A 14,715-nucleotide genomic window follows, 5' to 3' on the forward strand; every position below is an offset into this window, starting at 1 on the left:
TAGATAGAGCTAGTATATGCAATACCTAAAGCCACTCATATGATAGCGTTTCGGGTAACCCTGATCTTACCTGAATGTTACTTGAAATATTACCGACATTTAACTTCGGAAATACTGGAGCCCCGCATTTAACGACCTCGGTGCAGCCCCATATAAGCTGTTAAATCGAGTGGATATTTACATTTGTGGCAACTCGCAGTGCTTGAATTGTGCGCACGATCGCATCTAAGAGCTTCACGCACAGGCAACCAGCCCGTGACGCCCCTTTCTCCACATCCCCACACCCAAAGTAGGTGGAATTTTTTAGTTTTTTTACATATAAGTGTTCAGCGAAGGGAATTTATCATTTTACAAAGCTAAAAAAAAAAATTTGTGAACACTTGATTTTATGCCCACAGGGGGAATGTCACAATAAACTCGGCACATCACAGTGGTTAAAGACTAATATCGCTATCAGAATTTGAATAATATAAAATTTTGTATATTCAATTAAATATAGTACACATACTGTATATGGAGTATTTTTCATTATTTTCCATATTTTAAGCTCATTTGAAAAGATGGATCTAATTTGTTCAAATATTTTTAGACTTGTGCACGCCGAGGGTTGAAGGTCACAAAGAAAAATAATGGAGCGATTTCGGCCATTGATATCCCAGACTAGTAATTTTGTAGGTAAGATTTTAACTGTAATTTTTTTATGTGAAGACTATTTTCACCACTGGTAATAGTTATTTCCTTAACTTTGCTGATACATGTAATTAAAGTAATACCTGATAGCATTTAGCATTAAATATGATATTGCTTGCTTATGTTGGTGTTCTATTTATAGCTTTGTGCATGAATTTCTTGTTTAAGGTAGAGAGATAAGTATAATACAGTATGTATGCTCTTTGACTATGCACATACAGTACTGTACAGCTCTGTCTCTTGATGCTTAGTTCTCTGTGGGTTCCCTCCTTCATATTGGCTACACTGCATAGAACATGTTTGTACAAAGTTGTTAGATATAAGTAATGATGTATTTCCTGATGTACACATCTGATTTGGGGTTCTGGCTCATTTCTATGAAAGTCATGTATATTCCATTACTTATTGCACTATTAGACTATTAGTGTATTATCATAGTCTGCTTAAAAGGTATATGTGGTAGTGGGACACAACACTTTATAATGTTGCATTAATATTAACTCTCCTGTCCCTACCTTTCCTACTGCTTTGTTGCCAAGTGATATACAGTGGTACCTTGCATAACGATCGCCCCAAAAGGCGAACATTTTGGGTAACGACCGGCCCGATCGGCAACAAATCGTCCCGTATGGTGAACGCTCGTTTGAATAACGTCAACACCACATGGTGGCGTCGCGCTGCTTCTTGCACCTTCTTGAACGCCTCCGACGATGCAAATAAATTATGTTGTTATTGTTTAAAGATGCTAATGATGCTGGGATATAAAGGGGTGACTGCTGAGATGTTGCAAAGTATTGACGTTTTTGTAGAAAAAAGAAATGAAAATTCTGAAATACAACAAATGTCAAAAAGGTTCGTTCGGTGTTCGGCAGGTAGGCTGTTCGACAGGTAGGCTGCTCCATTATATCAATCTTTCTTTGTTTCAAATGTGTTCCATTTGTTTTGTATTTATCATTTATGTCTCAATAATGGAGCAGCCTACTGTACATACACTGCACAAACCTTTATGACATTTTTCTTTCTTCAAATTTGTTCAATATTTATTTTTCATTTGTCTTATAGCAAAAGGTTCGTTCAGTGGTTGGCAGGTAGGCTGCTCCATGTTTCTTAAATATAAAAAACACGAAAAATAAAAAAAAACAGTTGAAACAATTTGAAAAATGGACAAATGCCATAAAGGTTCGTTCAGTGTTTGTCGGGTAGGCTGCTCCATTATTGAGACGTAAATGAAAAATACAAAACATATGGAACACATTTGAAACAAAGGAAGATTGTTATAATGGAGCAGCCTACCTGTCAAACACTGAACGAACCTTTATGGCATTTGTCCATTTTCCAAATTGTTTCAACTTTATTCGTTTTTTTTATTTAAGAAACATGGAGCAGCCTACCTGTAGATAACCGAATGAACCTTTTTGACATTTGTTCTGGTTTTCAAAATTCTTCATTTTTTTTATTTCCATTTTTTTATGTAACCTAATTCATAATCTGCCATAATCACTGACAGAACAATTGATCACTTTGCTACTTTCCTCATGGCAAACATAAACAAAGCACTATTGGATATCAAGAAATTAACATTCAAACTACATAGTTAAACAGCAATCGATGCACTTCGCAATAAAAATTGGGAATGGAGCAGCTTACCTGCCGACCACCGAACGAACCTTTTGCTATAAGACAAATGAAAAATAAATATTGAAAAAATTTGAAGAAAGAAAAATGTCATAAAGGTTTGTGCAGTGTATGTTCGGTAGGCTGCTCCAATATGTAAAACATTGAATATCATATTGATGTTTTTTGGTGGTAGAACGGATGAATTTGATTACTATTAATGTCAATGGGGACATTCGTTTTGTATGACGTCCATTTCACATGATGACGATGGCATTGTAACAGATTAAATTTGTTACTCGAGGTACCACTGTACTGTAGTATCTGAGAATGCCTCTTTGCATTGGCTTAAAATTTAAATCACATGTTTGTATGCTAATCCCTACAATCACCAAGTCCACTCGAATCACTCCAACATCTGCTTCAACCTTAGAACATATATGAACTAACATAACATCCCCCAGAAGTGATTCTGCCATAATCACTGACAGAACAATTGATCACTTTGCCACTTTCCTCATAGCAAACATAAAGAAAGCACTATTGGATTTCAAGAAATTAACATTCAAACTACATAGTTAAACAGCAATCGATGCACTTTGCAATAAAAATTGGGAATCTAAATAAATAATACACACATAACATAAATTCATCAACTTAACAAGAAATATGAATATGAAAAAAAACATAGGATTGGTTTGTTTACAAAAAAACGTTAGATTACTTACTACTAATCTACGTTACTAATTTTTTACTACGTAACTACGATTACTTATCTATGTTAGATTACGAAAAAAAAAATTGGAAAAAAATACTCAACACTTAACAATATTTCATTGACAGGTATCACAACTCTACTCCTTTTGCCAATCAGCCTCTCAGACATTATATCCATAATTTGCACGCTTATAACTAAAGTTTGTAACATTGGTGAAGTAGCAAGTGTGTTTGATACACTAATAGTGTATCATGCACACATACCTAGGAGACTAGAGGAGGACACACCTGCATAAGAGGGGCTCCAGGATAATTCAAATGCCTAAATATTGTAGAATAGGTTGATGACCATGAGTGGTGTCCCAAGAGACTTAAATGTGTAGTGAATTTGAAATATAGCTGAGATAACACAAATGTGCAGTCAAGGAACAGTATTCTTTTACCCCTCCCAATTTCTTGCATAGTGCAGAATGGCATCACTGCATTTGTTGTTGTATTATTGGGTTAGATTACGAATGAATAGGCGCTTTGTAACGATGAGTCTCATTGGTTAAATCACCACTCACTGGTTTATGTAAATCACACTGCTATTAAAAGAAAATACTGTAGAGCAGTGAATAAAAATTAATATATGTGGATTAGTGAAAAATGGCTCCACTTTTGTGCTTTAGAGTTTATTGACCATTTCTGAGTGGAGCATCGTCGGCTCTCTGGAGCTATAGGACTGATATTAGCTATATTAGTTTGGGGCTTCAGTCGTATGGAGTTGTCATGTCTACCGGGAACCACGAGCCAGAACCTGGTTCCCTCAGAGAGGCAAAGGGAGCAATGGCCTATGGAAACCCCACTGTTTTTGGAGGATTTCATGTCTGCCATTGATTGGGGTTAGGCACCCAGAAAGGTAGGTGCCCCAAAACAGACCCCAACTGTACAAAATTGCAACCGGAGACCGAAACAGAGGCTAAAAACTTCCCCTAAGAAAACCAAGGAAACTAGCAAATCATCATGAACCTGATGCGCTGCTCGTTTGTGCTCCCCCTCAATGGGAGGGAGAGGTACTGCCCCACCGAGCCAGCCGTCTGCCCACCAGTTTGTCGACTGAAGCCAACTGGGGCAGATGTCTACTCTGGACATGATTGCCTGTAAAGGTTTTGACCTTAGCAGTGATACCTGCTGTGTGTTGGTGTGTTGGCCAGGAGATCCAAGTACTCAGGCTGCATGCACTTAGGGCCTTCTTCCCCAGGCACCCTGTAAATACTTCCTTTGGGTTTCATGGTTATCTTCCCTGGAGCCTTCGGGTCTCACTCCCATAGGGGTAGTCGCTTGGCTTCTGCCTTGCCCTCTCTGGTCTCCTGTTGTGGTGGAGCACTTTTGGAGTTCTTTTCTTTTGGTTTAGTTTTTCCTGTCTGGTGGAAAGCTGCCCGGTTTCCCATTAGGTCCATCTAGATTCTGTTCGGTGGTCCTCCGCTCGCCCCCCCCCTCCTGAGGCTGCTCCCTTCACAGGGGCCAGTTTGCCCAGTATAGACAGGGTTCAACCAGCTTTGGCAGCACCCATGCTTGGGCTTCCCGTAGGGACACATTCCCCTGCGGGCTTGGTTGGAAACCCCTGTCGGGGCTTGGTTGATTTCTGGATGTGTCCTTAGAGTTTAATCTCGCCTTGTGTGAGTTTGAAGGTTGCTCGTTGCACCTTGTCTCAGGGTGACGATCACTTGTTTTGCCTCCGTCATGCTGCTTGTTGGGTCGACGACATCTTCAATCCGGAGTTGTGTGGGTCTTGTTTCCCGCTCGTTCTCCAGTTTATCCATTCTTCTTCGGGAGATCTTCGGGGTCAAGCGGCTGTCACATTGTATGGTAGGTTTAGGTTGTTGCAACATGCTGGGTTGGTTGCCTGCTCGGATGCCCCAGGGCTGCCTCGTTTTGGTTAGGTCCGGACTTGGGGTGTTGGTCGCTTCGGGCATCCGGATTTTCGGTCCTTTCTAGATGTGTCTCTTCTGAACCGGTTGATTCCTTGCCCCTCTCTTCGGGTGACCACATTGTCCCAGGTCTGGCTTGTTCTTGGGTGTTTCCCTGGACCTCTAGGACATTTATTGGCATGTCCCTATTCATCCAGGGTTCATGAGCTGGTTGGGTTTTGTGATGGGGTGACTAACTTATCACTTTCATTGTCTTATTTTTGGGCTGTATTTGGCACCTCTTCTTTTTACGTGCTTGATTCGGGTCGTGGTGACTCATCTTCGTCTGCTAGGTCTTTGGGTTTTGGCCTTCCTCGACAACCGATTATTTTGGGCTTCCATCCAGCCTGCTTGTTTGCTAGCCAGGGATCTGGCTCTTTCCCAGCTTGCCGAGTTTGGGTTCCTGGTAAACTGGAGGAAGCTCCAGTTGGTTACGTCCCAGGTTCAGACTTGGTAGGGCCTTGTTTGGGATTCTCGAAAGGCGTAGCTTTCTTTTCCCCCTGGCTTTGGCTGCAGTCCCGCCGTTGGCTCCTGCTGAGGGGGTCCCAGGTGACTCGGTGGTTGCTTGAACAGCTGTGCATCTGAACTTTGCCCTTCTGGTTTATTCGTTGGGCAGGGTTTAGCTCCAGAGGCTGTTCTAGTCTCTTTCACTGCTCTCACGATCACTGGGGCCGTCCCCTGGTGTCCCTACGTTGGGTGCTGTGTCACTGGCTTCCTCTTCGGGATTTTCGGGTTTGGTGTCATGGTGCCTTTCCCTTCCCTCGCTCAATGTTTTCAAATATTCCTCAACGCTTGATTGGGGCTTTGTGACCAGTGCTCAACAGTCTTGCCTGGGGCCGTGGGGCCCATCCTTTTGTTGGACTCACAGCACCATGCTGGAGTTTGTGGCAGGTTTCTTGGGGCTCTGTGATCCAGCTCCACTTGGACTGCTTCCCCTTGGTTCATTGAAACAAACAGGGGAACAGGAGGGTTTCCTTTGATCCGTGCTTCTTTGGACCTAGTCGCTTTGGGTAGCTCATCTGCCGAGTTCTCGGGACGGCCTTTCGCTAAGCGAGACGGCATGTCTCGCTTCATTCTGCTTTCCACGGAATGGATGCTTGATTCCGAGTCCTTTCTTTGTCTTTACCGGATGTTCTTTGTCTTTACCGGATGTATGGACACTTGGATGTGGATCTCTTCATGTCGGCTTGGTATCAGTGCCTTCCTCTGTACATGGTACTGTTCCCCATTGCAAGGTGCTCGCTGTGGACGCATTTTGGCTGGGCTGGTCGAGATGGGGGTTATTGGATCTCTTTACCCAGATCCAACTCTTGCTCTGGGTTCTGGCTCAGCTGGAATCATACAGGAGAGAGCCCAGTGGTGGCTGGCCCAGCCTTGGTTTCAGGCTGTGCCTGCTCCGTGTCAGGACCCGGGTGGTTTTCCGCAGCTTTTTGGTCGTGTTGGGATAGTTACCTTGAGGATACCTTGAGATGGTTTTGGGGCTTAGCGTTCCCGCGGCCCGTCGTCAACCAGGCCTCTTTGTTGCTGGACTAGTCAACCAAGCTGGACACAGCTGCTCGCAGCCTGATATATGAATCACAGCCTGGTTGATCAGGTATCAATTGGAGGTGCTTATCAAGTTCTTCCTTGAACACTGTGAGGGGTCGGCCAGTTATACCCCTTATGTGTAGTGGTAGCGTGTTGAACAGTCTCGGCCTCTGATGTTGATAGAGTTCTCTCTCAGAGTACCTATTGCACCTCCGCTTTTCAATGCCAGTATTCTTCACATTCTGCCATGCCTTCTGGTCTCATGTGGTGTAATTTTCTGTGTGCAGGTTTTTGACCAGCCCCTCTAATATTTTCTATGTGTAAATTATTATGTATCTCTCCTGCTTGTGCTCAAGAAAATACAGATTTAGGCATTTTAGTCGGTCCCAGTAGTTAGATGTTTTACCGAGTGGATTCTAGCAGTAAAGGATCTCTGCACACTCTTCAAGTCAGCAATATCTCCAGCTTTGAAAGGGGCTGTCATTGTGCAACAGTATTCCACTCTAGAGAGCATTAGAGTCTTGAGAGTATCATCATCGGGATAGCATTTCTAGTGTGAAAGGTTCTTGTTATCCAACCTGTCGTTTTTCTTGCAGTTGTGACAGCTACTTTATTGTGTTCTTTGTACAAAGGTGGGTGTACAAAGGCCTTCCGACATTTGTACACCCAAATCCTTTATGTTGCTTTTCGTTCTATGTTATAATTTGACTGCGTTTTGTATGTGGTTTCTGTTTTTAAATTTTATTTTTTTCCGTAGTGCATGAGCTGGAACTTATCTTTGTAAAACACCATATTATTTTCTATAGCCCATAGAAAGACCTGAGTTACATCTGATTGGAGGTTTGCCATATCCTCTATGTTGTCTACTCTCATAAAAATCCTAGTGTCGTCTGCAAAGGAAGATACAGTACTGTAGGTTGTGTCCTTGTCTGTGTCTGATATGAGGATGAGAAAAAGTACTGCTTTGCTTTATGCTTTATGAAAAAAAGGGATGCAGGGGATGAGTCACAATAACATGGCTAAAGTATGTTGACCAGACCACACACTAGAAGGTGAAGGGACGACGACGTTTCGATCCGTCCTGGACCATTCTCAAGTCGATTGTGAAAGGGATGCTTTATGCTCCTCTCAGGCACTGAGGGTTCTTTGGGTCTTGGTGGTCGTTTTCTTAGGTTTGTACTTTTCTCTGGTGGAGAATGAGATGGCGGGCTTCTGGAAGGGTCCTTTGGTTATGGGTGCTTGGTTGGTTCGGCCAGGGGTACATCATGTGTTATTTCCAATAACAGTTTTGCGCCGCTACCTGCGGGCCACCGGTTCTGTGTTAGTGGACGCGCTCTGGGTTTATCCAGTTTCCCAGGCTCCCTGTTCCAGGGCTAATGTCTTAAGTTGTCTGCGGTGTCATCAAGTCTAGCCAGCCTGCAGTCTGCCTTCTTGCCCATGAAGTGTGGAAGTATGCAGCTCTGTCGGCTGTGTTCAGGAAACATGGACGCTATTCAGGCACAGGGGTTTTGGAGGTCTAACAGGGTTCTAGCTGCCAGGTATCTGGTTAATATCCCTGGCCCTCTGCAGCCTTGTGTTGTTTTGGGGAGGCTGTCACAGCCGGTGGTTTTATCTTTAAGTTATGTGCAGTGCTGCCGCCTCCCTGGTAAGTCCCCGTTTTTACTTCTCTGTTGGTAGTTAGCTTCAGGAAGCCAATGGGGCTCCCCACAAAAAAACAACATTGAATGTAATAAACGTCAGTTTCTGGGTGAGCCCCAGAGGTTTCCTAACACCCTCTCTCCTTCTGATCGGTGGCTTTTATCATTCAAAAACTGGCTGGTGGTGGCCCGGCTCACCCAGGCAAGTTCCCCCCCTCCCCCCAACATGGGAAAAGGTGGAACTAACGAACAGGGTGTTACTTGGACGAAGTTTTGCTGGTTTCTTTTCTTTGTGGGGTAATTATTTTGATAATTTGAGGGTGTAGGTTGCATTTTTCAACCAGGCAATGGTTTTGATCAACCAGGCAACCAGGTTTTGATTCGCCTATCTTTCTGGGTGCCTTCCCTGGTCGATGGAAAGATGACAAACTTTAAATGTAAAGTGTTCATTGGGCCATTGCTCCCTGCGCCTCTCTGAGGGGACTAGGTTCTTGCCACCGGTGGGCATACAGGAACTCCGTAACTAATGAAACTCATGTAGTATGGCACTTGAGTTGGAAATTGAATGCCAATTCCAGGTTTCCTAAGATGAAGTTGAAAAATTACTCAAAAGGCTAGGAAGAAATAAAGCAGTTGGACCTGATGGAATTTCACCTTGGGTACTGCGAGAATGTGCAACTGAGCTGAGCATTCCAATCCAAATAATATTCCGAACATCCTTGTGCACAGGAATCATAGCAAATATCTGGGATTATCCAGTGTGGGGATGGTGGGGTTGGATGTAGCAAGGATGGGGGAGCTATAATCCAGTCTGTGGTTGTCTGTCACTCACCTATCACCCTGCCAGTCACCCACCAATCCATCTATCCATCCACCCCGCTCACCCACAACACACACACACCCACCTTGACCGCCCACCTACCCACCAACCTACCCACCAGTCAACCACCAATCCATCCATCCACCCTGCCCACCCACCTACTCACCCTGCCTGATAGCCTGCCCACCCACCTACTCACCCTGCCTGATAGCCTGCCCACCCACCTACTCACCCTGCCTGATAGCCTGCCCACCCACCTACTCACCCTGCCTGATAGCCTGCCCACCCACCTACTCACCCTGCCTGATAGCCTGCCCACCCACCCAGTCTGCTCGCCCACCCCGCCTGCCTTGTCTTAAGGTTATCTTGAGATGATTTTGGGGCTTAGCGTTCCCGCTGCCCGGTTCTCGACTAGGCCTCCTTTTTGTTTCACATCCCCAGGAAGCAGCCCGTAGCAGCTATCTAACTCCCAGGTACCTTTTTACTGCTAGGTGAACAGGGACATTAGGGAAAGGAAACTCTGCCCATTTGTTTCCGCTTTCACTGGAGATCGAACCCGGAACCTTAGGACTACAAATCTCGAGCGCTGTCCACTCAGCTGTCAGGCCTCCTTCACTCAGTTGTTAAACCCCATCTAGGTCAGGCCTTCCAGCTAGCCACCGATCCATCCATCAACCTACCCATCAACCCACCCATCAACCCACTCAGCCAGCCCGCCTGCCTGCCCACCAGTCAGCCAGCCACCTACCCACCCATCCACTTTGCCTGGCCACCCACCCTGCCAGCCATCCCTGCCCACTCACCCACCCTGCCAGCCATCCCTGCCCACTCACCCACCCTGCCAGCCATCCCTGCCCACTCACCCACCCTGCCAGCCATCCCTGCCCACTCACCCACCCTGCCAGCCATCCCTTCCCACTCACCCACCCTGCCAGCCATCCCTGCCCATTCACCCACCCTGCCAGCCATCCCTGCCCACTCACCCACCCTGCCAGCCATCCCTGTCCACTCACCCACCCTGCCAGCCATCCCTGCCCATTTACCCACTCTGCCAGCCATCCCTGCCCATTTACCCACCCTGCCAGCCATCCCTGCCCACTCACCCACCCTGCCAGTCATCCCTGCCCATTTACCCACCCTGCCAGCCATCCCTGCCCACTCACCCACCCTGCCAGTCATCCCTGCCCATTTACCCCACCCTGCCAGCCATCCCTGTGCGCTCACCCACCCTGCCAGCCATCCCTGCCCACCCACCCACCCACCCACCCACCTGCCAGCCATCCCTGCCCACTCACCCACCCTACTAGCCATCCCTGCCCATTTACCCACCCTGCCAGCCATCCCTGTCCACTCACCCACCCACCCACCTGCCAGCCATCCCTGCCCACTCACCCACCCTGCCAGCCATCCCTGCCCACTAACCCACCATCCCTGCCCACTAACCCACCCTCCCTGCCCACTCACTCACCCTGCCAACCATCCCTGCCCACTAACCCACCCTCCCTGCCCACTCACCCACCCTGCCAGCCATCCCTGCCCACTCACCCACCCTGCCAGCCATCCCTGCCCACTAACCCACCCTCCCTGCCCACTCACCCACCCTGCCAGCCATCCCTGCCCACTAACCCACCCTCCCTGCCCACTCACCCACCCTGCCAACCATCCCTGCCCACTAACCCACCCTCCCTGCCCACCCACTCACCTGCCAGCCATCCCTGCCCACTAACCCACCCTCCCTGCCCACTCACCCACCCTGCCAGCCATCACCAAAGCCCTGCCCATCCAGCAAGCCAGCCCACTTGCCTGCCCACCAACTTGCAACCTACCAGCAGTTAACTAGCCAGCCAGTTCACCCCCACCATCTATCCTGTTGCTCTCCCAAATATCACTAAACAGTTACCAACATTTTAAAACCTCTGGATTTAGCAGAGCCCTGGGTTTAACGACCTGGGCACAGCTCCATATAGGTCGTTAAATCGAGTGTATACTTGAGAACTTGGTGCGAGCAGAGCATAATCATCCCCCACAAGGGATTGCGTCTTCGTAAGCACTAGGTTCCAGCACAGCATAATAATGCCCATAAAGGTTTACATGTGCTAAAGAACCAGATCCTTGTGTAGTCTACTTATCCTGATAAGGTTTAATAATGCATAATATCAATAATAATAATGCATAATATCAATAATAATGCATAATATCAATAATAATGCATAATATCAATAATAATAATGCATAATATCAATAATAATGCATAATATCAATAATAATAATGCATAATATCAATAATAATGCATAATATCAATAATAATAATGCATAATATCAATAATAATGCATAATATCAATAATAATAATGCATAATATCAATAATAATAATGCATAATATCAATAATAATGCATAATATCAATAATAATAATGCATAATATCAATAATAATGCATAATATCAATAATAATAATGCATAATATCAATAATAATGCATATTATCAATTATATGTTGTTGCAAATAAATACCAAACAAGAGAATATTTAATTAGTTTTTAATTGCACTACAGTTGTTACCTTCAGGACTCTGTAGATTGCCTAAAAATTGTAACAACAATAATGTACAAATTTTACGAAAAACTTGTACACCTACAAGTTTAAAAACTGAAAATGACAAATGAGTTAATGTGTTGTGAAATGTTCTGGAATTAATCCAACTTGAGTTTAGGCTTTAAATAGAGTTAATTTACATTATTTACTAAATGTTTCTCATGCTTCCTTAACCTCTTTGCTTATTCCTGCATTTGATCTTAACTTTATAACCATGGAAGTTCCTATTGCTTGTAGATGTTACATACTTTAATGGTTAATTAAACTAACCATTAATGGTTAATGCCAATGCAGTCAGTTATTATTTTATAAATGAGTAGCATTATATTTAATCATACTTAATGGTTTTGGTTTTTAATGTCTAGCTATTTGTTAAGGTCAACTCATATTAGTATATTCTTGACTTGAAGACATGACAAATTTATCAATATAATGAGCTTAGTCTGTGTTGAGCTTTAAAAATGTTAAGATAATTTTCAAAACCACTGCTTATATAAACAGCACTGCCATTGTCATACATTTCTTTTATAAGAAAATGTGTTTCCTGCTTTGAGCTTTGATACTTATATCAGAGGACTTTGGTAAAAATTAAGTTTTTTTACACATACAGTTCTGTTATTTATAGTTAAAATACCAGCGCTGAATGTAATGAGATGACAATTTGTGTGTGAACCCGATGGGTCCCTGAAGATTTACTGCACGGATTTAGTGCCATACTACTAGGTACCATCAATTACAGAGTTCTTAGTGGCCTACCGGGGACCACGAGCCAGAATCTGGTCCTCAATGAAGCGCAGGGAGTGATATCTTACATTTAAAGTTATTCATGTCTGGCACCTCCATTGAAAGCACCAAGAATGTTAGCAAAATAGAACAGACCACTGCATAGTAAAAAACGAGACCACACCCTCATAACTTCAAATTACCCCCCCCCCAACAATGTAAACAAGCTATAAAAAATTTGTGAAACTAGTGTGCTAGATAAAAAAAAAAATATGATAAAAACTCATCTAGTCGTCCATCAAATATTGCAAAAGCAAACGGAACTTGAGAAAGCCCTCTGCCAGATTAAGACGACTCGGGAACAAATCCTCAAAATCCTGCAACAGCAGAGTCCATCGAGTGGAGGTTCTGCAAGCCAGAGCCTGGTGCAAGATGATGCAACACACACTGCTGAGGTACATGAGCAGACACAGCCAGGACACCAGCACATCAGCGCACGCAGTAACACCAGTGTACACAGTAACACCAGTGAACACAGTAACACCAGTGTACACAGTAACACCAGTACACACAGTAACACCAAACACCATGGAATACACGATAACACATGTGAACATAATAATTACACACGTGCAGCTGATGACAAACAACCTCAAAATGGATAATCACAACGAACAACATCTCACTATACTACAATGAAACTGCAATTGAGTTCGCAATAGAATTAATAACATCATACAGTACATCTATGAACATCAAACTGACGTCATAGTGCTACAGGAGATGCTGGTAGGTGATGACTTCAACCCAAGATTCAGCGGTTATCGAAATTTCTCCCTGCCCGCTGGGGAAAGAAAACGGGGTCTCGTCACTTTTGTAAATAACAACATTCCCGCACAGATTATTGATGACCTGCACATGGGGGATGAGTTTGAATCACTGGGAGTAACCCTTTATTTAAACAATAATGCCCTACATGTAATCAACCTATATGTGCCACAGAGTAAACTTGACCTTGACACACTGCCTGAATTCGTTAATGAAGAACCTACCCTGCTGGTTGGTGACCTGAATGCCAGACACCCACATTTTGGTGCCAACTGTCATCAGCCCAATGTTAATGGACGGAAACTGTCATTCTGTGTCAGGGGAAGTGAAAACCTTAGAGTCCTGGGTGATGAACCAACCTGTCCTCTTAAAAAGAACGTCGCTTTTGGCCGTTTGCCCGTATGGCCGAATATTTACGTAATTTGAAAGTGAAAATAAATTTGGGATTTTTTTTCAACAACAGTAAGTTAAGGGTCCTCTGATAGGTTAGGTGGGCAGGAAATTCTCATAAAGTTTCAAAACGGCATGAAAAACGTTAAAGAAAAGTTTTCTCTTCTAAGCTTGCCGAGTAAGCCGCACGACTTAAACAGAAAACGGAACAGTACGTCACTTTTGCGAGTCGATTTCATTTCAAATTACGTCCAAATTTGGCCATAGTGCGCATACGAGCGAAAAGTGACGTTATTTTTAAGAGGACGGGTTGGATGAACACCCAACTCACCTCAGAGGAGGATTAGACTATGCTCTCTTGCTGAATGCACAGGACACGGATGCCAGTACACACACTGTGCACAGTTTATGTAGTGATCACTGGGCACTGATTACCACCGTCGACATGAGCAAGAGAAGGAAAGAGACAAATAAAAGAAAAAGGTTATCACTCGGACCAGATATGAGGTCGCACTTCATAAACAGGATGAGTGACTGGTTCACGAAATACTAAATCCCAGAAGACATTGATACATTTGTTGATGACCTTAATCACCAAATTGAGAGCCGTCTCAGAATTCCACGCCATTCGACTGGGCGAAGTAACCCTCAGAGGAAGAAAATAAAATGGTATGAGAACGATCACATAAAGATGCTTAACGCAAATGAGTAGAGAGTACCGGAGACATCCCACTGAAAGTAACCAAGAGTTGTTTAAAACTGTGTGTCAAGTAGCCAGGGAAGAGAAGATTAAAGAGCGGGAAAGACAATGGCTTGAGTTCATTAGCTCTATTGGTCAGAAAACATTTGCAAGACAAGTGTGGGCAAAAATTCAGATAACTAAGGGGGTGGGTAGAGCCCAGCCTGCGGCTCACAAAGACCTCCAGGGTAAGGCTGAAGAACTAATTCACAAGTGGAGTGATGCAGCATCCTCCTCTTCCCTCCCTGCAGAAATCAGCAGGGAACAGCACCTGCGACATGATGATAGATGAATTAGGATAACAAGAGCACTGTTTAGTGATGACGAATATGGGGAACAGATCACAGCCCAGGAAGTAAGGTGCGCTATGAAAAAGGGTAAAAGTACTGCACTTGGTGAAGACGGCATCACCTATGACATACTCAATGCACTGTGTGAAGTGTCTGGGAATCCACTACTCCACCTGTTTAACAAGTCATTCCTCA

At 44.4% G+C, this 14,715-nt stretch overlaps 1 protein-coding gene across 1 annotated transcript in view; it reads left to right on the top strand.

Moving 5' to 3' along the window:
* TBC1D5 (TBC1 domain family member 5) overlaps positions 1 to 14,715 on the top strand; it is a gene marked incomplete in the record, with an annotated part of 601,299 nt that overhangs the window by 34,243 nt on the left and 552,341 nt on the right. The window contains 1 exon segment of the mRNA XM_045742746.2: positions 590 to 675. Coding sequence (XP_045598702.1) covers positions 630 to 675 — 46 coding nt within the window.

Source organism: Procambarus clarkii, chromosome 11 (assembly GCF_040958095.1).
Source record: "Procambarus clarkii isolate CNS0578487 chromosome 11, FALCON_Pclarkii_2.0, whole genome shotgun sequence".
In the NCBI taxonomy this organism is placed as follows: domain Eukaryota; kingdom Metazoa; phylum Arthropoda; class Malacostraca; order Decapoda; family Cambaridae; genus Procambarus; species Procambarus clarkii.